Source organism: Molossus molossus, unplaced genomic scaffold (assembly GCF_014108415.1).
Source record: "Molossus molossus isolate mMolMol1 unplaced genomic scaffold, mMolMol1.p scaffold_m16_p_20, whole genome shotgun sequence".
Classification (NCBI taxonomy): domain Eukaryota; kingdom Metazoa; phylum Chordata; class Mammalia; order Chiroptera; family Molossidae; genus Molossus; species Molossus molossus.
The window spans coordinates 33,603,790-33,629,396 of NW_023425356.1; the positions used below are offsets into that span (position 1 = coordinate 33,603,790).

At 39.1% G+C, this 25,607-nt stretch overlaps 1 protein-coding gene across 15 annotated transcripts in view; it reads left to right on the forward strand.

Moving 5' to 3' along the window:
- The first annotated feature begins 891 nt into the window (after positions 1-891).
- The window catches only part of LOC118636933 (membrane cofactor protein-like), a 40,372-nt gene continuing 15,656 nt past the window's right edge, over positions 892-25,607 (forward strand). For 4 of the 15 annotated variants that reach the window (XM_036271895.1, XM_036271891.1, XM_036271896.1 and 1 more), the window contains exons 1-8: positions 903-1,138; positions 11,180-11,371; positions 11,696-11,789; positions 19,047-19,135; positions 19,716-19,913; positions 24,371-24,553; positions 24,884-24,934; positions 25,038-25,082. In XM_036271895.1, the coding sequence (XP_036127788.1) occupies positions 997-1,138; positions 11,180-11,371; positions 11,696-11,789; positions 19,047-19,135; positions 19,716-19,913; positions 24,371-24,553; positions 24,884-24,934; positions 25,038-25,082 (994 nt within the window). In that variant the 5' untranslated portion in view covers positions 903-996. Of the gene's footprint in view, positions 1,139-1,934; positions 1,982-10,697; positions 10,881-11,179; positions 11,372-11,695; positions 11,790-19,046; positions 19,136-19,715; positions 19,914-24,370; positions 24,554-24,883; positions 24,935-25,037; positions 25,083-25,607 lie in introns of those variants that run through there. The other 11 variants (XM_036271893.1, XM_036271900.1, XM_036271903.1 and 8 more) reach the window with 10 other exon arrangements.

The window sequence follows — 25,607 nt, forward strand, 5'->3', positions numbered from 1 at the left end:
CTTGCTCATTCTTATACTTCTGGCATAGAGAGGCTGTTTCATCAGAAACGTTCTTCCTCTTACTAATTCCTACATATCCCAACAATAACAGCATTCATCACGTCCAAGAATTTGGCATTAATACACCCTTGTCCTTACCTTTTTCATTTACGTATATTTCCTCTTCAATAAAACATTTAGTTGTTCAAGGGCAAGGGCCCCATATGCTTAAGGCCAGGAATTAATCTACCTTTCCAGGGGTCCCCTCAAGGGAGTAGGGGCAAAGTCATTTACATTGGGGTTGGGAGTGCAGTGGGCAAACCATCTTGGTGATTTTGAAATCTAGCAGGCTTCGAGAGGATTCAGTAGCAGCCCTTCAGCCACGGAAATCTCAAGTATTGTCCCTAATTATGTCTAATGAATGCCAAATTTGAGCAAGGGCCCTGGCACTACTGACAGTCTGGAGGCCTCAGGACAAAAGTGGAGCCCTGAAGGCTGCTGGCCCATAGACGACCCGCTGTCTCGCTCTGGGTTTCTATTTTCAGGTCGTTGCGCTATATTCTTCTATCCAGAGTTTCGGAAAAGACGTAACGGAGACTGTCAACTCTTGCTCCCTTTCCACCCTTCCTGAGTGGAGTGATAATTGCCGGTTTAGGGGCGTCGCAATAAACCACCATTTCCGGCAAACTGCAGCGGTGCTTTCCGAACTGTTTCGGAACAGTTACTGTCAGTAGGCGCTGGCAGGGGCCTGAGCTGCCTGGGGACCCGGGTTCGGTCAGGCCACGCCCCGCTCCTGCAGGGCAAAGCGCTGCCCGGGCGCCGAGGCCCCGCCTGGGCGCCGAGGCCCCGCCTTGCAGCCTGCCGATTGGCCCCTCCCGCCCTACTGAACGTCACTTCCGTTTCGGGCGTGGCCCAGGCCCTGCCCCGCTGGGGTTCCGCACTGGGCGTTTCCTGAGTCTGAGGGTTGCTGCGGCGGGTAGCCGCACTCGAAAAGGTATATACTCGCTGGCCTTCGGGATGCTCGCTGTCTTCCGGAAGATGACGGCTTCTTGCGTGACTCGAACGATACCTCCCCGCCGCCGCGAGAGTCCCTTTTCTTCTTGGAGCTTCGTTGGGATCCTTTTGGTGGCCCCAATGCTCCTGTTACCCTCAACCACCGGTAGGGGCCTGGAGAGGTTGTGCGCTCTGGGAGCGAACTGGAGCGGGTCGGGGAGCTGGCCGACCGGAGCCGAGGTCGGGGAGAGGTTTGCTGGGTGGGTCGGGTAGGAGGCACGGGGCTTGGTTAGACCTTCGCCGGATTGTGCTGTGCGCGGGTCCAGGGGAGCGGGGACCCCGAAGTGCTTAGTGGTCGACACTGAGCCTTCCAGGGCGCTGGCGCGGCCGGTGTGTGCTCGGAACCAAGCAAAAACTTGCAGGTGTTTCGGGACTGAGCCAAGCAGGCTGGGAGGGGCCGACCCTGTGCTCAAGGTGAGAGCTTGGTCTTGAGTGCCCCAGTGCGTGGGGATGTTGCTAGGGCAGGTGCTGTGCCCATGGGGAGTGTTTACGCTGTTTCCTGGAAGGGGTGGTGCCTTGGTGAGTGGGGTGTTTGTGCCCCCCTGGGTCTGCCCAGGAAAGCCTGGCCCAAGTGACCTCGGGTGTGTGCTATACGGAAGTGGCCAGGGCAACTGTGCAGCGGGTGGGGCAAGGAACTTGCAGTGTTTCCTCTGTGTCGAGGCGGGCAGCGCGCGTTGAGCTCTTGAGTGAAAAGTGTGCTTTTGGAAGGGCGCGGCAGTGCTTTTGAAGTTCAAGTTAACAGGCTCCTTGTTACCCAAATTCGTATTAGCATTGATTTGCAGACTGTTGTGCCCTTTCCAGCCTCCCACCATTACCCACAGTGGTCTTTTTGCTCCTATGGAGTATACGAAGTATCCTATTCAATTAACCAAATGTCTTTTGGCATTGTTTTTTTTCATTAGGTTGAGTCATATTTGAGGGGATATCCAGAGTAACCTAAAAAACTTTGGTAGGTAAACCTTGTGAGAAATTTAGTGTACTAAGAAATGGACAATAAATAATGTTAATATGGTTTTCCCCGACAGATCATAAATTAAGCTGAAGGGCGATTCATTAAATTTGTTTAGTTTTTCGTGGAATGGAATAATTACTTTATATGCTAAAAAAGACATGCTTATTGTATAAAATATACACAAAGGACAACCATTTTATATTTTAGTGTATTTCCAACTGTCTTTATTATGCATGTGTGTTTCTATACCCAAGTTACTTTTTGGCTCCTATTACATAGTTTGTATGCTGCATTCTGTCCTTAGCAAAATTCATTCAATAAATATTTGTCTTATATGTGCCAGGTCTGTGCTGGTTCTGGGGATACACTGGTGAGCAAAAACCATTTCTAGTTTCATGCTCCTTCTTTCACTAGTTGTCTGTTTGCACCTGCACATGCACACGCGTGAACATAAACATGGGCTGTGATTTGCTCACTGTTAGATCCCCAGTACTAGGCACACAATAGGCAATCAATAAATATTTGCTAAAATTTATTGAGACTGACAGACAGTAACAAACCAGAATACTAGCCTTTTTAAAATATATATATTTTTATTGATTTTAAAAAGAGAGGAAGGAAGAAGGAGAGAGAAACAGAGAGAGAACTATCAATTGGTTGCCTCCTGTATGCACCCTGACCAGGGATCGAATCCACAACCTGGGTATGTGCCCTGACTGGGAATAGAACCTGTGACCTTTCAGTGCATGGGATGATAATCAACTGAGCCACACTGAGCAGGGGCATTATGCTAGTCTTATAACCCAAGAGAGGTGCTCTGGAAGGAAGGAGCATGATTCTCTGAGAGCATTTAACAAAGGCTTGTGGAAGGGAAGACTTCTCTGCTCATGAAACAAGCCAAACTCTGCCACTTTGGGGCTTCTGCATTTGCTGTCCCTCAGTCTAGGAAAATTGTCCTTCTGCCTCTTGCATAATTGGCTCCTCCTTATCCTTCAAACTCAGTTGTGATGTCACCCCCTGGGAAGGACCTTCTGTGACCTCTTTATCTCAGGTTGATGTGTACACACACACACACACACACACACACACAGAGTTTAAGTTACCCTTCCAAAACTATGTTTTTTTTGTTTTCTCCCTGCTAGAATATAGAGGTCTTGTGTGTCTTGTCACACTTGTGTTTACAAATGCTCCATTTTTTTCCCCAATATCAACACTCTTGGATAAATATTAATTAGCAAGAAGTTAAATATAATATTTAGCTGGGTCTTAAAAGCTCAGGAAAAAAGGTTCCTCCTGCCTTGAGGAGGAAGATTCTGTTGTCTGTTTTCCTTAAGCAAATAGTCAGCCAGATACTTCTCTAGCAAAATTGGTTTATTTGGGAACACCAAGAATTGCTTTTTGGAACATGAGGTCTAAAAGTAAATCAAGAACAAGTCCAGAGAAAGAAAGAAAGGGGAACTGAATGTTTGACGTACAATGACTTCTTATTGGCCAAGTTATGGCAGTTTCTCACTGGCTGAGCTGTCAATGGGCAAGGAGGAATCTTTTCCTTCCTCTTGTTGAGGCAGCAAAATAGTATCACATCCTGTGGGAGGTGCACGGTAAGGTCTCTAACAGTTGGGATCATCAGTGTGTGTTTTTTATTTATTTTATTTTATTTTTTGATACGTGCCCCTAGCGGGAACCAAACCTGGGACTCTGGTCCGCAGGTTGATGCTCCAGTAGCTTAGCCAAACCGGCCAGGGCAGTGTGTGTTTTTTGATATGGGTGTGAGAACTTTCTCTTCTAGCTTCCTGATGCCATTTTAAATGAGGTTTCTATTTCTTAATTTTCAAATGCCCCCCCCTCCTTAATGAAGATTTTTCTATGAAATCATTGCTGATCAAGAGTCAGGTTGTTTTGGATTCAGTGACCTTTTGTACCTTGATGCCAGGAAGGACCTTTCCTGAGTGTCACGTTCCCTGTCGGAGGAAAATGTACAGATTGTAAACCTACTGTGATCACATTTGAGTAACGAGGGGTGGGGGGAGATCTCTCAGGAATTACCCATCTCAAATTTGTATTTTAGAGTAGTGAATCTGCAAAGCTATCCTCAGAACTGAAAGAATTAAACAGCTTTGGGGAGACACATTGCAGGAATAGAACATGGAGCAGTTAAACAGTATTGTTATCTTAAAAGAAACTGGAACAAAATGTCTTATCAATAATACAGCCTGTAGGTTGCAAATCAGAGACTATGAATTGGATAATAATCCATGATCAGTTAATAGTCTAGATGAAAGAGAGACTTCCGTGAATTTTAAACCTTTTAACTGGCCTGGTTTGAACATGTTGTGGAAGCAGTCTCACCAGGTGTACCCTGCATCAATTTTGGGAAACTTTTACCCTCAGTCACCAGATGGTGTGCAGGTTCAGTCAGGATTAGATGCTTTTTGTGGATGTGTCGTGTAAATCCAGGAGTCTATTGCCTAGAGTTTGGCAGCAGAAGGGTTGGTTAGCAGGACCTGATAGGGGCCTTTGCGGTGAGGTTGCAAAGCCTTTCTGCAAGTGTCTTTTCCAATACATGAAGTGTCTAGGATGCACAGTGTGTTGCTTAAGGTCTTCATCTCTCTGGAGTGCACTGTGAAAAGATTGCTTTATCAGACCATGGTTAATTTTGATAGAAGAACTTAGGCCTTTACAATATTGAAGCATATTTTCTTTTATCTTTGTGAATCAAAAGAGGCAGGGGCCAGTTGCATTGGGTTTTTAGTGACTATCTCAAAGGGTGAGAGTTTGAGTTCCAAAGGAGGTGGATCAGAGATTTAGAAGTACCAACCAGCAGTGCTTTTGGCTAAGGTATTTAGAAGGTTTCTGCAAATTTTGTCAGTTGAGTCTTTAAAAAAAAATTTCTTTTTCTTTATTGATTTTTAGAGAGAAAGGAAGGGGGAGAGAGAGAGAGAAACATCAATTGGCCGTCTCCTTCACGTCCCCTACTGGGGATTGGGCCCACAACCTGAGCATGTGCCCTGACTGGGAATAGAACCAGTGACACTCAACCACTGAGCCAAACTGGCCAGGCTGCAACTGAGTCTTGATGCTGTTAGTGCATTTGACTAAACCTGATGATCCAGTGTGGTCAGTGCCATGAAAGTGGTGTCAAACTGGCCATATAGCACAATTCTGTCAAAGCACCTGACTGGTAAAATGGGTTCCTCATTTCCTGGGGGTTTGGAGGGGTTCTCTAGGTTGGGGCAATCTTTTCGTAGGGACTTTAGCCACAGGAGAGGCTGTAGCCTGTCTGTTGGGAAAGCTTCAGTCTAGTGAGAAAACATACAGACCATTACTAAAATAAATTTATATCCATGAGATGGGACAGCTGTATGAAATCCACTTGTTGGGCTGCGACTGGTCCATTCGGCAATTTAAAATGTCCGGGAGCAGTTGGAGCAGGCTTTCCTGGCTTATACTTCGGACAAATGGTGGCCTTATTAATAGTTCCCCAGCAGTATTGATTTATAAACATTATCATTTTGTCAGTGGACCAATGGTTTAATGCATGTGCAGTCGTTAGGAGTGGGGGTTTTAGAGCCTCTGGTTGGACTGGGTGTTATTTGGCTCAAACCAGAGCTGCTGCTTTTTGTCAAACCAACAATTGTCGAATTTCCAATTTTGTTTTCCTTTCCTGAGGCCAATTGTTGGACTTCTCTAGCCATTTTTTCTAAGTTATCATTTGAGGGAATATCCCTTTGACCACACCAGAGTTTTGGCTGCTGTTGGTTCCTTTTAAGAACTGCATTTCTTGTGGAAGTGTCAGCAAGATGATATCCCTGCAGCTTCCAGAGAGACAAGTTTAGAATGCCCTGGGATTTTTAAAAGATATATGTTTTTATTGATTTTTTAGAGCGAGAGGAAGGGAGAGAGAGAGAAATATCGATATGAGAAACATCTATTGGCTGCCTCTTGCCCACCTCCTTCTGGGGATCGAGCCGGCAACCCAGGCACGTGTCCTGACTGGAAATCAAACTAGGACCTGTCATTCCAGGGGACGATGCTCAATCCACTGACCCACACCGGCCAGGCTGCCCTGGGATCTTAATAATAGCTAAAGCAGCAGGTAAAAGTAGAGCATCTGATAATTTCTGAGCATACGGTCATTTTTTATTTTATTTCAGCTGGAAGTAAGAAAGCCATCTTGCTTCCACAACATTCCAAATCATGACCTGCTTACTCTGCAGTTATCTCGACTATCAGTAGAAATGTCAGTAGTTCTGCCCTGAACTAGGACACAGGCCCCTAGAGCTTGTTGGGCTGTAGTAGCCAAAGGCAAAGATCCCACTTCAGTCACATCAAAGGGTGTTGAAATTGCATATCCAGCACAATATTTGCCACGTAAATAAGAACCATTATTGAAGCATGAGAAGTCAGCCTTACTCAAAGGAGTGTCCTCCAGATCTAATGTAAGGCTTCATCTCTTTCTGGGTAAAGCCTTGTTTTGTCCGAGAGGACTCGGCTGGCACTTTGCCTGCCTCCTGAAATCAGGCCGTTCCACTGCAAGTGTGGTGGCCTTCAGACCGACCCCTTCTGGCACCAGGCTGCGTCTGAAACTGTGCTGGCCTGCAGTCCACCTTTGATACTGTTAAAATACCATTTCCAATAATAGCAGTAATGGAAAATGGGTTCATATTAAACGAAGCATAAATATTTTGACAGGAAAGAAATTTAAAACTTTAATAAAGGGTAATGGAAAAACTTGGCATACAGGCAAAACCTGAAGGAAAAATTATGACTTGCAGATATCTCTGGAACAAGTTGGCTGAACGAACAGTAAAGAATTTAATTTTGATCTAAGAGTGTATAGAACTGGTAACTGCTCATTCAGCTCTGACTCTATGCAGTGATGAATGACACGAGGCCCTCAAGAAGGTGTTAGTCTTGTGGGGAGTAAAATAATAAATAATTACAATAGGAAAAGTTCTATGCAAGGTATACTGTGGTATCATGATGGCATTATCCCAATACTCTGAGTGGGAGATGTCAGGAGCCTCAAGGAAGGAGGGTATCTAAGACGAAACTGAAGGGTGAGTGCGTGGGAAGAATGACAGGGTCTCCTCGGTCAAAACTGAAGGAAAATGATGCATGGAGGCATCTACAGTGCTGACATGATTTAAGCAATGTAATGGGCACCACAAGGGATCAAACGTGGCTTGACAATAGTGTGCAAGAGAAAACAGGATTCAGATAGTGACAGATTTTCAAAGTCTGTTAGTCATGCTGAGGAGACATTATCTTGAGGATCCGTTGAAAAGTATCTGACTTGGAAGGTCCTTGGTCACTGTATCATGTGTGTCCATATTTTTCTGGTAGCAATATGAAGAATGAATGGAATGAATAGTGCCAAGGTAGGTGAAGAGACCTATCCAGAAACTGGAAGAATGACAGTGGCTGTAGGAGTAAAGGATAGAACTAGAGGGTTGAACAGACATTTAGTTATGGAAACGATACAACTAGTTCGCCGGGTATGTGTGAGTATGAAGAAACAGGAGAGCGCGTTCATTATGTTATTTGAGACAGCATGCCACTTTCCAAGTGAGCTATGTGGGGTGGCAATTAAATATACAAACTTGGCACCCCAGCCCAAGATGTACAACGGAGAGGGGTTTGGGAAGCAGCTTTTTAGAGGTAATGAAGTCATGGGAGTATATCTACCCATCTTGGGGGTCTGCAGAACGAAATAACAAGAGTCCCTAGCAAGTGCCATTAGGAACATCACATGCAGTCAGGCAGAGGAGGAAGAGCAGTTAGAGAACAGGCTGAAAACCAGTGCGGCTGTGCTGTCCTGCAAACCACAGAGAGAGTTTTTAGGTAGAAAAGAGCAAAGGCAGAGTGATCAGTAGCTCCAGATGTTATATACAGGGTAACTAAAATTACTGTGGAAGAATGTGTTAGGATTCATTGAAAAGCAAGGTCATTTAATGACTTTGAAAGTAATTTAGTGATTTTTGTAGGCCTAGAAACGAGGAAGTGAGAGATAAAATAGACAGTTGTAGGTGTCATTGTCTGCATTTTGGGAAGCAAAGAAAGTTTTAAAATAGGTTATGGAGATAGTGGGATAAGGAGCAGGATTATCAGGTTTCTTTGGGGTTCCAGTTTGGGCACAGACCATGATTTCTGAAGGCACCGATCTGGGCCGGGATGTATATACTCTTGGCAGAAAAGGATTTTAATTCTTGCCAGCAGGTAGAGTGCTTACCCAATTTTGACAGATGTAGACAAGGTGAACAGCTCTCTTGACTCAGCAGAAAGCTATTTCATTTTCCTGAAACTCATATGGAATATTGGGAAATTTTCTGAATGCAGTTCATCATATTACTTAATGTTATCTATTGTTAAAATATAGCATTGCAGCCAAGTAATAATTATATTTAAACTAGCTAGGAAAACAACTAAGTCAAGGTGCTATTTTTCTGGGTCTGGAAATGTTTAGTTTGAACATTCCCATAGGAAAAAAATAAGAAGAAATTTGCTTATTAAACAGTATGGTATTGAACTCGTTTATTACAGTGTATATGGCTTGTAATCAACTGGTTACCAAACCACAATTTATACCCTGCACATTGGTGGGAGCATATCTTTCATGATGCATGTTAGTGGGAAGAAATACTTCAGATTAGTTGAATGAATTAAACTGTCTTCTTGACTTTTCCTTTTTCATACAGACACTCCATGTGAGTCATATTAGGAATCCTTTCTTCTTTATGGGCTTTCAGGATAGTCACCAAGGTTGAATGCATCTAACAAAGGATACTTGCATAATTTAATCACAGGCATGCCGTTGCGTGATTTCTTTCTTTGTGGGTCCAGGAAATTCTAGAATGATGTTGTACTTTTGTATCTGAACAGAATTATATAGACTGTCTCGCCCATGTTTGTTTTCCTATTGAAAGTGACAGTATCTAGCTCAGGGTATTAAATAAATGTAATTTCATTAATAAAACTTACCTCTATACTAACCCTTTTTTGAAACAGTGCTTTTTAAGAACATGTTTTTATTGATTTTAGAGAGAGAGAAAGGTAGATGAGAGAGCCATCAATCAGCTGCCCCCTATTGGGGATCGAGCCCAAAACCTGGACATGTGCCTTGACTGGGAATCAAACCAGTGACCTCTTGGTGCATGGGCTGATGCTCAACTAACTGAGCCACACTGGCCAGGGCTTAAACACTGCTTTCACTTACTAGAGATTTTGGTTTCCTTTTTGCCTTTGTTTTGAGCAGTTGATTGAGGAACATTCAGATACCAAGGGCAGCATAATGGAAATGTTGAAAACATTTGTCAGTATGTAGATTTCAGGAGATGATGGAAATGAAATGTTGGACTGTTGTGTGTGTATGTGTATGTGTGTGTGTGTGTGTGTATATATATAGTTTTAGAATTTAGAATATAATATGAAAGGAGAGTAAAATTTCACTTGTTTAGAGTTCTCTTTACTGGTCCCTCTTTTTTTTTAATCCTCACTTGAGGATATTTTTACATTTATCTTCAGACAGTAGGAGGGAGGGAGAGAGACAGAGAGAGAGAGAGAGACATCAATGTGAGAAAGGCACATTGACTGGTTGCTACCCGCATGACCCCAACTGGGGCCAGGAACTAACTGCAACTGAGGTATGTGTCCTTGGCTGGAATCGAACCGGGGACTCCTTGGTCCACAGGCCGAGGCTCCAACTGCTGAGCCAAACCGGTCAGGGCTTTACTGGTCTCTTAATCTGAAGTAAGACCAAGATTCAGGGAGCAAAAGAGGAAAGGTTCCTCAGGGAGCAAAACAGATCTACTTTCTCCTTAGGTCCCTAACTTTATAGGAGAGGCCTCTGCATTCTTTTAGCCCATTAGGACTTTACTTAATGTGTCTCCATCACATTTTTTTTACATAATAGTTCTAACACATTTGTTAGGCTTTCAAGCCCACAGATAATGTAAAGGAAGGCAAATTACACTATTCAAGGGAGTGAACACTGCCCCCTTCCAAAGAAATCAGAAGTAAAAAATTCTAAAAGCATAGCAATATAGTAGCTTTACTACAGGGATATATTGGATACACAGCCCAAAGAGCTATCTCTGGGAGCTTCTGAGTTCATGAATGATCCTTTGATCAGTTAAAGAAGATAAATTACTCTTGACGTTTGAACCACATTGGTTTGAACTACCCGCATTCACTTATCCCCGAATTTTTTTTCTCTAGATACCTAGTGTCTGCTGGTGTCTGGGTTTCACGATTGTGGAAACAGCCAATAGTATTTTCCATCTGCGGCTGGGAATCCCGACAATGCTGAGAGCATACTGTATGCATTGTTCTCAATCACTATATAAGCGACTTGAGCATTCAAGGGTTCTTACATGGGGTATCCTGGAACCCATTCCCGAGTGATACAGAGGAAATACTCTACTTAAGTTTGGGGGAATCCAAAAGTCATATGCAGATTTTCAACTGCGTGGGGGCCCCCACCATTGCTTAAGGGTCAGTTGCATATTTAAAGTAATGTCAAGAAAGCAGTTTTTTTTTTTTATGTAAGGGTATTCAAAGTAATAAAATTTGATTTTTAATAGCATCTATTCACTTATAAAATGCTCATTTCACAGATAGGAAATGAAGTTTTACATTGTGAAATAGTTTAGTCCATATTTATTTTGATCTATGAAATCCACAATGGCTAAATAATAATTACTTCTAACCATAGCATTTCTTGAGCATCCACTGGGTACAAAGTGTAGGAGGAAAAGAAGGCATATGACTGGTCCTTCACCTCTAGGAACTTGCCTCCTGAGAGGAGACTGAGCCTGAAGTGACAAGTCGTCATCAGTTTGTATTTCAAACTGTGGAAGAGTAATCTGATCAAGGGCTATAAAGTCTTAAGGGAGAGGTGAGTATGAAATGAACTCAGAATAAATGGGAAGGATGCATGCCTATAAATATATTTTTAAAACCAAAATTATGACTGTTGAATGAATATTCACCTTATTCTCCAAGATTTTAAAGCTAATAGAGTGTTATTTAAAGCAAGCACGGCACATGGTCCAGTGAAAACGTGGCACAATCACTTAAACTCTTGACATGGACCTTTCCATCTGCTCTGCACTACCTGCCTGCGGAGGCCATAATCCGTGGCTGGTGAAAAAGAGAAAATACTATATTTTCATGTTCTTATTCTCTTATGTCCAGATGCCTGTGATGCCCCACCGAGATTCAACACTATGAAAATCAAGGGTAATCCTCCAACCTCTTATAATCCTGGGGACAAAGTAGAATATGAATGTCGCCTAGGATTCAGGATTATTGTTCCTCCTCTTCCCACCTCGACTGTTTGTCAGGCTGATAACACGTGGACACCAACTCTCCAGGAGGCTTGTACAAGTAAGTAAACATACTTTCTATTTTTATTGCTCTAAAGATTTTCTCACATTTTAGACAGTCTATTCCACAACTGCAATGATGGTTTTCTCACGTGAATGTAGATTTTAGAGAGCAATGTATGTTTTCAGGCTTTGAAAATCTCCAGGAAATTTTTTATTTGGCTATTGATTCTCTGGGGCAATGTGAATCTTAAGTTCGGCCTTTTAATAGTTAAAGAAAGAAAATAGTATTCCCATGAATTCAGTAGAGCAATGTAGAATTTTGGTGTTGATTCAAATCTGTTTTGAAAATTGTATAAAAACGAATTTCAAACTTTTCTTTCAGGAAAATCATGTCCACAACCACCAGATCCCATAAATGGACAAAAAGAGGGATCTTTTGAGTATGGTTCAGAGCTTCGCTTTTCTTGTAATGAGGGGTAAGTAGAGGAAATAGGTAAATGTTACTAGTTCTGTTTTTGTTTTGCTTCCCTTCTAAGTATTCCCATAATGTTGACTTTATTTTGCTTTGTGTGCGACAAGTTGTATTTATAGTCAGTCAACTCTTGGACTTTTTATAGAGACTGAAAAGATGTGTAATGAATAGCAAGAAATTTCAGTAGAAGTAAAGCAGAATTGTATAATGCTGCATATAATAATAAGCCTATGTTAGCATGAAAAATATAGTCATCATGGTAGTTTTATCCTTGACAACAAAGTGCACCCTATTTTAAATGGCCAACTTTCAAAGTTGATGGAGGGCTTATAGAAATGGGAGGTAGAATTGTCAACCAAAAATAATCTTATATTGAGATAACTCTGTCATGTGTTAACCAGATGAAAATTGACCTGATTAGGCTGGACCGTAACGTTGATCAAGATCTCTTAGTGGAAAGCCTTATTTTTGAGACTGCTTCAAAGGAGTGAAGGTCTCAAAAAGAGTTACTGAGCACTTAATAGTAGCCTTTGTTCTATAGGGTTCTATTAATAGTATATATTCGGGATATTGGAAATTTATGGAAAATGTGCATTATAGCATGAGTAAATGTAATACAATATAAAATGTAACTGATTTTTTTGTATTAACTTTGTGTCCTGGTAATTTACTGAATTCATTCATTCTAATGGGGTGTGTGTGTTTGTAATTTTTAGAATTTACAAATTCTATATGGATAAGGTTGCACTATCTGTAAACACAGATAATTTTACTTCTTCCTAACCAACTTTGATGCCTTTTGTTTGTTGTTTTTCCTTGTCTAATTGCTCTGGCCAGAACGTCCAGTAGTATGTTGATAGGAGTAGTAAAAGCAGGCATCCTTACGTTGTTCCTTATCTTAGAGGAAAATCTTTCGCTTGTTACCATTAAATATGGTGTTTGCAATGGGTTTTTCATGTATGCTGTTTATTATCTTGAGGTAGTTTCTTTCTTTATAGATTATGTTTCACATGAAAGAGTGTTACATTTTGTCAAGTGTTTTTACTGCATCATGTGTTTTTCCTCCTTTATGCTATTGACGTAGCATAGTACGTTAATTAATTTTTACAGGTTGAGCCATCCTGGCATCCCAAGAATCAATCCCACTTGGTCATAGTGAATAATATTTTTAATATGCTACTCAATTCTGTTTGCTAGTCTTCCACTGAGTTGTACATGTAGGTTCATAAGGTATATATGTCTAGTTTTTCTGTGGTGTCTTTGGTAGCTTTGGTATCACAACAATGCTGGTTTCATAGCCTGAGTTCAGAAGACTTCCATCATCTTCATTTTTAAAAAAATTTTGAGAAGAGTTGGATTTAGTATTTTTTTTTTTTTTAAATTGGTAGAATTCAGCATGAAACCAATTAGGTCCAGGAGTTTATATCTGTGTGACTTAGTCTTTAGTCTGTGTGATAGGTTTTGTTGACATAAAATTGTTCATAGTACTCTAACAATATTTTGTTTTCTGTATAATTGGTATTGTCCCCAGTTTCCTTTCTGATTTTAGTAATGTGGGGTCTTCTCTTTTTTTACTAGTCTTTCTAGCCAAAGGTTTATCAAGTCAAAGAACTGACTTTATTTCATTTATTTTCTCTATTGTTTTCCTCTTTTCTTGTTTATCTCTGCTCTAATCTTTATTACTTTCTTCCTAATGATAGTTTTGGGTTTAGTTCTTCTATTTCTAGTTGTGAAGTTAGGTTGTTAATTTCTGATCTCTCTCTCTCTCTTTTTTTTTATCTTTACCCAAGGACATTTTTTACATTTATCTTCAGATAGAGCAGGAGGGAGAGAGCGGGGAATAGAGAGAGAAACATTGTGTGAAAGAGAGACATCGACTGGTTTCTACCCACACGACCCCAGCCAGGGCGGGGACAAACTGCAACCAAGGTACATGCCCTTAGCAGGAACCGAACCCGGGACTCTGGTCCACGGGCCGACGCTCTAACCGCTGAGTCAAACTGACCAGGGCTGATCTCATTTTAAAAAAAATATGTTTTTATTGATTTTAGAGAGAAAAGGAGAGGGAGAGCAAACAATATCAATGTGAGAGAAAGAAATACTGATTGGTTGTCTCTGAGGATCAAACCAGCAACCTGGGTATGTGCCCTGACCAGGAATCGAACCAGCAACCTTTCAGTGCACAGGGCGAATCTCAACCAACTGAGCTACACCGGCAAGGGCTCAGATCTCATTTTTTGTTATAAACTTTTATAGCTGTAAATTCCCCCTTTGGCACTGTTTTCACTATGTCTCATAAGTTTGGGGATGTTGTTTTTTCATTTTCATTCATCTGAAAGTTATTTATAATTTCTCTTGTGATTTCTTTGATCCAGTGGTTGTTTAAAAGTGTGTTGTTTTCAGCCTTGTGATATTGATTTCTAACTTCATCCCGTGTGGTCAGAAGATACTTTGATATCTATTTTTTAATATTTAATAGATATTTAATATTAACTGTGGCCAAGTGTAAGTATGTTTTTAATTATGTATTTATTATGTAATTAATTTATTAATAAAATTAATCTGTGTTATCAATTTGTAACCTAAAATATGGTCTGTCCTGGAAAATGTCTCATTTGAACCTGAGACTGTGTTCTGTTGTTGGATAGAGTGCTCTATTTGCATCTGTGTTAGATCTGTTTTGTTAGTTGTCTTATTGATCCTCTATTTCTTTTTATTATTGATTTGAGAGAGACAGACAGACAGAGACAGAGACATTGAGTGAGAGAGAAACTTCAAACGGTTACCTCCCGTATACACCCTGACCAGGGATTGAACCCACAACCTGGGTATGTGCCCTAAGCAGTAATTGAACCTGCCACCTTTAGGTGTATGGTACTATGCTCCAACCAGCTGAGCCACACCAGCCAGGGCAAAGTCCTCTGTTTTCTTATTTATCTTCTGATGGGTGGTCTGTTCATTATTGTGAGTGGGGTATTAAGGTCTCCAACTATTTTTGGAGAAAGGCCTATTACGTAGAAATGTATATTTCTCTCTTCAATTCTGTTAGTTTTTACATCATGTATTTTCAAGGGCTGTCATTAGGTGCATAAATGCTTTAATCATTACATCTTCTTGTAGTATTGAACCCTCATTAAAATATAATGTCCTTCTTTGTTCTTGTAACTTTTTTGCTGTTAATCCTCACCTGAGGATATTTTTCCATTGATTTTTAGGTTAAGTGGAAGGCAGGGAGGGAGGGAGGAAGAGACAGAGAGAAAGAGAAAGGGAAAGAATCATGGATGTGAGAGAGACAAATCTATTGGTTGCCTCCCACATGACCCCCGATGGAACCTGCAGCTCTGGTATGTGCCCTTGACGGGAATCAAACCCATGACTCTTCGGTCTGGCACCATTGAGCCAAACTGGCCAGGGCTAAACTTTTTTGATTTAAAGTCTATTTTGTATGCATTAATGTGGCACCTCTGCTCTCATATTTACTAAGTGCATGGAACATATTTTTCCACTTTTTTACTTTCATCTTATTTGTGTTTTTGTGTCTCAAGTGAGTCTCTTGTAGATAGCATATAGTTGGATCCATTGTTTCTATCCATTCTGCCAGTATCTGTCTTTGGATTGAAGAGTATAATTGTTTTAAATTTAAAAGAATTGCTGACAGGAAAGACGGTTTTCTATGATTATGCTACAGTTTTCTACATGCCTTAGAGCTTTTTTTGGTCCCTTCTTTCCTGTTCAGTTGATTTTTATAGTGAAATGCTAAAATTTCTTTCTCATTCACTTTAGTGTCCATTCTATACAGTTTTTGTTTGTGGTTACCATGCAGATTATATTTTAAATCCTACAGTTACAGTTTTCTGATTTGAATTTATACCAACTTAATTTCATTAAATTATAAAACTGCACCTTTACAACTCTATCCCCACTCCTTTTGGTTGTTAATGTAATAGTAGCCTCTACACTAATAATTGTAATACTAGCCGCCATAGTAATGAATTTATTTTCTTTTGAAAGATTTGGCTCTTAAACCACATAGAAAACAAAAATTATAGGTACAGACCATTGTTACAATAATCCTGGTTTTAATTATTGCCCATATATTTACCTGTAGTGAAATGCTTCTTTATCCATATGCCTTCAGGTTACTTTCTTTAATTTCACCTGTTAGGACTCCCTTGAGTATTTTTTGCAGGCAAGGTCTGATGGTAACAACTCCCTCAATTTTTGTTTCTGGAAAAGTCTTAGTATCTCCCTCACATTTGAGTACATTTTTGCTGGATTGAAGATTTTTGATGGATATATATATTTTTTTTAATCACTTTGAGTGTATCCGTTCGCTGTCCTCTGGCCTTCAAGATTCTGATGAGAAATCGGCTGGTAGTATTATTTGGAATTCCTTGTACTGATGATTCACTCCTCTTTTACAGCTTTTAAAATTAGATCACTGGGTTTTGAAAGTTTGCTCATTATGTTTCTTAGTGTGGTTCTCTTGAGTTCATCTCACTTGGAGTTTATTGAGATTTTTGAATGTATCTATGTCTTGCATCAAATTTGGGAAACTTTCAGCCATTATTTCTTCAATATTTTCTTTGCCTCCTTCACTCTATCTTCTCTTTCTGAGAGTCCCACAATGAATATGTTGGTCTGCTTATTGGTTTCCTACAGGTCCCATAGATCCCTTAGGTTCTTTTCACTGTTCTTCAGACTCAATAATTTCCATTGTCCTTTCAAGTTCACCAATTCTTTTGTCTGCCTGCTAAAAACTGCCTTTAATTTCTGTAGTGAAGTTATTATACTTTTCATTTTTCATATAATTTTCATTTAAGTTATTATACTTTTCAATTCCAAAATTGCCTTTTTTTTTTCTTCAGGTTTTCCATCTCCTAATCAAGATTCACATTGTGTTCATTATTTTCTTGATTTTTCTACATTTCTTCCATTAGTTCTTTTTTTTTTTTTTTTTCCCATTTTTGATTTTAGAGAGAGGAAGTGAGAAGGAGAGAGAGATAGAAACATTGATGAGAGAGAGAGAGAGAGAACATCGACTAGCCACCTCCTGCATGCCCTCCACAGGGGATCCGTCCCGCAACCTGGGCATGTGTCCTGACCAGGAATCGAACTGGCGACCTGGGGCATGGGTCGACGCTCAACTGCTGAGCCACACCAGCCAGACAATTCCATTAGTTCTTTGAGCATCTGGAAAATAGTTACTTTAAAATCTTTGTGTATTAGATCTGGAATGAGGTCTTTTTTCAGGGATAATTTCTGTTAATTTATTTTTTTCTTTGAAGGCACCATACTTTTCTGTTTCTTTGTGTGCTTTATGATTTTTTTTCTTGAACTGGACACTTGAATCTAATAATGAGGTAACTCTGGAGATCAAATTCTCCTTCCCAGGGCTTATTATTTTCCTTAGTTCTTTTTAGTGTTTTGATTGTTGTAGGGTCTGAGGATCACCCTGATATATATCCTAAAAGACTTCTCAGGTCTTTTCTGAGCCTTTGTTCCAGATTTGATGTCTGGCTTTTCAAAGGGAAAGAGCAAAAATTGAAGGGAGGAGCAAAGAACACTGGCTCTTTAACTTTCCAGAGGTCACTTCAGTAGGTAATGAATAGGCTTGCAAAAGTGGAGACATGTGACAATAATGACTGCCCGCTTCTTTGTCTGCTGTTCTGATCAGAAGCAGTCGTCAGTAGTAAGAGCACAGATCCCTGGTATTTGTGAGAAGAGGGTTGTTTCCCCTGGTCCCTGCAGGCTGCTGCAGGAGCCGTGTGCATCTGCCTGCTGTGGGAGCGAGATGGGCAGCTGCCACCGTGCTAAGAGCTGAGAGCGACAGACACTAATGCAGTTTCCTTGTCCAAGTCCTCCCTTAGCAGTTACAAGCCTCAAGGGACTCCAGAGTTCCAGAATAGTCACATCATCCAAATTCCAGCATTGTAATTGTTGTTTAGGTGGGAAGCCAGATTCTTGGTGCTTCCTACCCTCCCATCATCCCTGAATCCTCTCCTCATGTATTATAATATAGAACCAATGAGTGAGTCTTGGGCAGAGTCAGCTGGAAGCAGCTATAGGCAGTTTCGGTGACTATGTTTTTACTTGATCAAATAAAAATATCTAGTTTAAAGTTAGAACCTGGAAGGCACTTTGAGGAGTACCAAAAGGTTAAGACATACACTCTTTTTAAAGAAGTTTTTGCCTTATTGAGAAGTACAGTATACACAGACAGATGTCAAAGCAAAAGAGTAAATGAGAAGTACCAAAGAAATAGATGTTATTCATGGTCATTACGATGATAATCCAGAGCAGGAGAGAATAATGTGAATTTGAATCATTAGAGATGAAATCAAGTAGGGGTCTTCCTGAGCTACTTCTAAGAAGATACTCTGATCTGAAGAATTTTTTTAAAAATTGATTTTAAAGGGAGGACGGGAGAGAAAGATCGATGTGAGAGAAACAGCAATCCATTGTCTCTCATACATGCCCAGACTGGGGATCAAACCCACAAGCTGGATATGTGCCTTGACTGGGAATCAAACCTGCCACCTTTCCATAGGAGGATGCTCTAACCAACTGAGCCACCCAGCCAGGGCCTGAAGAATATTCATAAGACTTAAAGCTTATGCAGCACTCGCCATATTCCACATGCTAATTCATCTACTACTCACAACAACCTCACGAGGTATATACTGTTAGCCCCTTTTCATCGATGAGGAAACTGAGAAAGAAAAGGGGACTTGCCCAACTGAAATAACAAGTCAGTTGTGGAGCTGGGACGCAAAGCCAGGCAGGGAAGCTCTTGAGCCTGCTCTCTCTACTCGGTCATGATCCTGCCTGGGCAGAATGCATGAACTAGGGCACAGAAGTGAATGTTGATGTGCCTGCTGGAGAGAGCAGAGAGGCCAGACTGACAAGCATAGATGTAGATAATTTGCTCTAGGTCAGTGTGTGATCAAATGCAGAAACTCTTTATTTCATTACAGATTTTGTTTGTACTTTCATTATAAGTCATTTAAGAAATTTCTCCCTTAAACTACTGTAGTGCAGAAAAACAACCATATAAAAGTTTTCCTTATTACCATGTGCATCATGTTAGCTGGTAAAAACAAACAAACAAACAAAAAACAAAACAAAAAACATGCCCTGGCTGATTTGGCTCAGCGGTTGGACCGTTGGCCTGCGGACCAGAGAGTCCTGGGTTTGGTTTCCACTAGGGGCACATACAAGAAAAAAATAATAATAATCATCTTTTTTCTTTCTTATTTAGTTATTACTTACTTGGAAGCCCAGTTCTACGTTGTGAAATTTCTTCTGGGAATACCGTGGCTTGGAATGATGAGCCCCCACGTTGTGAAAGTAAGTATACTCTGTCTTTAAAATTTAAATTTAGAGCAGTAGTTCTCAAACTTTTGGCCTTGGCTTGACTTTATACTTCTAAATGTAAAAAGATCCCACATAGCTTCTCTTCAGGTGAAATGTGGCTATTGCTATTCATTATATTGGAATTCAAATGGAAACGTTTTAAAAGTAGTTATTTACTAATTCATTACTAGGAACAGTAAGCATAATACATATTAATATATGCAACATATTTTTTATGAAAAAACAAAAATTTCCAAATAGTGAGAATCATGGCATTGTTTTACATGTTTGCAAATCTCATCAATATGTGTCTTAAAGGAAGACCTCAGGATTTGGGTTGTCCGGTTAGCACACCATTTGTACCTTTGGCAAATTTCACTATACACTCTTAAGGATGAAAAAGATAGTACACTTCATAGAAACTTTGTTTCAAGTGGATATTGGATTTGCAACTAGACTGTAGAAATCATATTAATGAATTTATTGAAGGCAGTTCATAGGATATTACTAATGCTATCTTAATCTTGTGCTTTTTTTTTTTGCCTTTCCTGTCCTCCTTTTTTCTTTTTCTAAGAGATTTTGTGTCAACCACCTAAACAAATAGCAAATGGAACATACTCCAATAGCCACAAGGATACCTTTGAATATAGTGAAGTAGTCACTTATAGTTGTAATCCTTCAAGTGGACCAGATAAATATTCACTTATTGGAGAGAGCAAACTGATTTGTATCGGGCAAAACAAATGGAGTAGTGACCCTCCTGAGTGTAAAGGTAATAATATTTTTATTTATTTCTTCTTTTGTAAATAGTATGGAAATGCTTTGTAAATACTTCACTAACAAGTAAACAAAATAGCCACATTTGCTCACTCACACTGTTAAATTGATTTCTGATTTAATTTGAAAACGGTAAAATTGAATCAAAACTAATTTTAGTTGTAGAGTTCCCCACCCCTCACCACAGTTTTCAGTTTTCTTGGCATTAGAATTTATACATTGTGAATTATGGTGTAGATGCAGGAGTTGGGTTTTTTTGTTTTTTGTTTTTTTTGGTTTTTGTTTTTGTTTTTGCTTCAGAGTATCAAAAAACTCACATTGGTTTAAACATAACAAAGATTTATTTTGTTTTGCAAAAAATCTATGAGTGCCAGCTAGAAAATAATAGTGGAGTAGTCATAAAAGACTAACCTCCTCACCAATAAGATTGATAAACTCTGAACGAAATGTACAGGCGTACCTTACTTAATTGCACTCTGCTTTATTGCATTTCACAGATGTTTTTTTTTTTTTAATTGAAGGCAAGACCCTCACCAACAGAGAGATTATGCCTTGCTTTATTACAATACTCGTTTTAATGCTGTGGTTTGATACCAAACCTGCTGTATCTTTGTCATGTGCCTGTACTTTAAACATAATGTTTAAGGCATTAGAGAGTGACTTCAAACAGGGAGGCACTGGAGGCTATTTGACTCTTGCAAGAAAGGAACCACTGAATAATACCAAAATAATTACTCTTGTCATGTGCAAATGGAACATTCTCTAATTGCATATTCTAGGCATTAAGATAATTTTTAACAAATTTCAAAATATTAAAATCATTTACTGTACATTATCTGATCACAGTGGAATGAATGTAGAAGTCAAAAATAATTGTAAAATCGCAAAATATATGAAAATTATGCAAGACACTTTCGGCTAACCCATGGTGCAGAGAAGACTTCACAAGCAAAATGAGAAGTGTTGTGAATTGCATGAAAATGAAAATACAACATATTAAAATTTGTGGGGTACAGCCAAAGCATTGCTTAGTAAGATACTAATAGCATGAAATACTTATTAGAAAAGGGGAAACATCTCAAATCAGTAATTTAAACTTCTACCTAATGAACCTAAAAAAGGAAGAGCAAATTGTACTCCAAACAAGGAAACAAAAGGAAAGAATAAAGATAGAAATGTAAAAGAGAAAAAAGTAGAGAGAATTAATGAAACCAACACATAATTTTTAAAGAAGATCAATAAAATGTTTTAACATATAACCATTCTGACAAGAAAACTAGAAAATACAAGTTACCAATATTAAGAATGGAAAAGAAGACATCACTGAAAATATCCTACAGATATTTAAAGGCTAATAAGAGAATAACACAAACAACTTTATACCTATAAATTTGACATCTTAAGTCTCCTCAAAAAGAGAACTGTTCCCCCTGGAGAAAGTAGCAAACATTGTGGGAGTAAATAATAGTTACAGATATTTCTCCTTTTTCCCCAACTGATTCCCCCCTCCCCACCCTCCCCGCCCTGTCCCCAGCTTTGTTGTCCATGTTCATTGTTCATGCATACATGCATATAAGTTCTGTGGTTTATTCAAATGGACAGAATATTTGAGTAGAACTCTTCCACCAAAGAAGTTATATGGATGGCAAAAAGTACATTAAAAGTTACTCAATAGCATTAGTAATCACAGAAATATAATTTTAAGCCACAATGATATACAACTAAACACCTATTAGAATGGCTAAGAATAAAATTTAAAAATTAACAATACCATTACTCATAAAGATATGGCGTAATTAGAACTGTCATACATTGCAAGTTAAGAATGCAAAGTGGTATGTCTATCTAAGAAAACATTTGGTGATTTCTTATAAAGCTAAATATGCACTTACCATGCAACTCAGCTATCCAAGTGAATTAAAACATGTTCAATAGAACCCTATATGAGAATATTCATAACAGCCTTATTCTTAATCATCCCATATTGGAAGCAGCCACTTATTTTTCATTTGGTGAATGGCTGAACAACCATGGTACATCCATATAATGGAATAATACTCTGCAATAAAAAGGAATGAGTGTCTAATCTTGCAAAGGCAGGAATGAATCTGAGATGCATTACACTAAGTGAAGTAAGCCATACTCAGAGGCTGAGATCCCATTTGACATTCTGGAAAAGAAACATTATAGGGATAGAAAACAGATCAGTGGTTGGCTGGTTGGGGAAGGTGGTTGGGGGATGGGGAGGGTTGATTACAAAATGGCATGAGGAAATGTTGGAGGTAATCGAACTCTTCTTTGAATTTATTGTGGTGATAATTACATAGTGTTTTCATTGATCAAACCTCATTCAGCTGTACACTTAAAAGGGTGAGTTTTACTGTATGTAGATTATATCCAGTAACTCTAACTTACAGAAATTATTACTGTGATTAACAGCAGTTTAGCACAACAGAGAATAGATCAGTGAAGACAGTGGAAACAAAATGATTTAAAAGAAATATTTTTAAAAAGAGAGAGAAAGATAGGCTTACAGCCTGGGGAATAGCAAGCAGTCAAAGATGCATGTTAATGGAGTTTCAGAAAGAGGAGAAACAATAGTATAGACAGTTAATTGAATAAATATTGGCCAAAAGTTATCCACATTTGATCCAAAGCAACTACCCCACAAGTCCAGGAAATTCAGTGACCCTAGCAGGATAAATACATTTTAAAAACTTCCAGAGAAACCCCGCTAAAGTAAACATACCATGGTAAAACTTCTGAAAACAAAAAAGAAAAAGCCAATGAGAGGAGGAAAAAAACAAATATATTACATTTGCCCCACTGCTCTAAGTAAGAATGACAGCTGGTTTCTCTTAAGGAAATGTGGAGACTAGAAGACAATAGCATCTACTAAAGTGCTGAAAGGAAAATAAAACAAGAAACCTAGAGGTCTCTGTCAAGGAGAAGTATTTTATTTAAAATTTAAAAAAAATTTCAGTTAGCCCGGCCAGTGTGGCTCAGTGGTTGAGTGAAGACCCATGCACCAAGAGGTCCCTGGTTCGATTTCTGGTTAGGGTACATGCCCAGGTTGTGGGCCAAATCTCCAGTGGGGGGCATGCAGGAGGTAGCCAGTTAATGTTCTCTCTCATCGATGTTTCTGTCTCTCTTCTCCCTCTCCTCTTCCTTCCTCCTTCTCTAAAATCAATAAAAAAATTTTTAAAAATTTTAATTACAGTTGACACTCAATATTAATTAGTTTCAGGTGTACCACATCATGCTTAGACATTTATATAACTTACAAAGTGATCACTGCTGTTAAGTCTTATAGCCACCCACCTGGCACCATCCGTAGTTATTACAGTATTACTGACTATATTCCTTATGCTGTACCTGACACTCCTGTGACTATTTCGTAACTGCCAATTTGCACTTCTTAATCCCTTCACCTTTTAAGGAGAAATCTTTTAAAACTGAAGGTGAAATAAATAAAAACATTTTAAGATAAACTAAAGCTAAGAGAATTGTCACTACCCTACCCGCCCTCTAAGAATTGCTACAGGAAGTTCTTCAGGCTGAAGGGGAAAGGTACCTGATGGCAGTTCAGATCCACATGCCAGGAGGAAAAGCACTGTCCTGGTTTAATCTCATAAAATGTTCTCTTTTACTTACTGCCAGCCAATGCTCCCCCACCCCCCATCCCAATTCTGCCAAACCCATTACTGGATTCTGAAATCAATTTAGAATGTTATGACCAACATTTTACTTCTTGAGAAGTAGAGTAGAAATACCAGAGTACACTAGTATGAAGTCTACATATTAACTTTTAACTTTATCTCAGGCTTGTGGGATTATATACTGGTTTACAGTGGAAAATGTGGTTTTCGATTCCTGGGTTGGAGTCCAGAATGTATGGAAAACACAGCCGTGACTCCATTTGTCTTTCTATTTCTTGAGCATCCCAGTTCTTGTATGTTGTTAGTACTTAGAACTTTCTCTTTGCATTTTTGCATAGCTAGGTTATTTCCAACTTTTAAATTTGAGCTGAAGTATTTTAATTCACAAGAGTCTCTTCTGCCTTTCTACTAAAGTAGGGTACTGTAATCAGTGTCAGCATGAAATTTTAAATCCCTGGAGCTAAAAAGTATCAACAGGTTGTATCTGAACTTACTAGGAAATTGTATCTGGTAGTCAGACCTTTCTCAAAACATGTCAGTAATGGGAGAAAAAATGTAGGAAAGCCTATAAACAAACTCTAGTGGCAGTCTGTTGTTCTAGGTAGAAAAGATTGGATTTTGTGAAATCTATTTACCTACAATTAAGACGCACAAATAAAGTCTTTTAAAGAGTTAACATCCTGCCTTCTATCCCTTGTCTCTCTGTTTCCAGGGAAATTACTATTTTGTACTAGTTTTTCTCTCCTAGGCTAAAGCAGCTTTCCATTAATTCTGAAATTTCTTCACTTTTCAGTGGTCAGATGTCCATATCTAACACTGACGAATGGAGTACTGGTGTCAGGATTTGCAAACAAATATTACTACAAAGCAGAGGTTGAACTTGCTTGCAATCAGGGCTTTTCCCTTGAAGGCAGCCGCACAATTGTCTGTGGAGCTAATGGAACTTGGGAGCCTGCGATTCCAAAATGTGTTCCAGGTACAAAGCATGTCTTTTATGTTCTTCTTTATTTAGATTTTAATTCTTTGACATTAAGTATAAATGATACAACAGTTTTAGTATTTGACTATGTCTTGATATATAAAATTCACAAAGAATTCTTTGGTTATTTTGTATATTTTTTATAGAGTTAGTACATTATGTATATCACACAGGTGTATAAATTTTTCTTCAACTTTTTTATGTATAAAACTGGATAGCAGCCATTTTTAAAATTGAAGCATAGGTATTTTCATCTAAACAAGTCAAGAATGAAAAAAACAGTAATTTGTAAGTGGTTCATCCAATTGACATTATTTTGTTTTCCAGTGTTGGCTCCTCCCAGTACCAAACCTCCGATTTTGAGTACTTCAGGTTTAAGTAACATTCTACTTATACTTTTCAAAACTTATTTTGAAATATTGATGTTTGCCAGTGATAGCTCCCAAGTATCTGATGTGCTCTACATTATTTTGTTTTCCAGCATCTACTTCTTTCAGCACAAAACCTCCAACTTCCAGTGTCCCAGGTTTAGTAACTTTCTGCTTATATTTTTCAAAATCTTATACATTCCTAGTGATTTTTTTTTGGAAATCATTTGAATTCCTGGATATTTTTTCAAAATCCTTTAAATACCTGATGATTTACCCTCATTCATCATTGTTAGTGATTCTAAACTTATTTGCCATAGTCCTCAGATATAAACAGCTCTGTTAACTTGGCAAGTTATGTACACTTTAAATGTGTTTATTTTTATGTAAAATTGTTTAATACCTTCCTACTGGATGGTGAGAAACTTTAAGTGGTATGCATTAAAGCTTTTACCGCAGTGCCTGGCATATAAGAAGTTCTTAAAGGAAGCTGTGTGACTTACAGCATCACTCTGATTACATTAGTGAACAAGAAGGCCCTTGGCTTCTGTTTTTTAATGTATTTGTTTTCTGTCATCAACTTTGCTGTTTTATTAATATTGAAAGTGATCTGGTGACATCTTTACAGAGTATCTTCCTGATCCAGGACTAAGTTTCATTTCCTGGACAGCAAACAGTTTTTT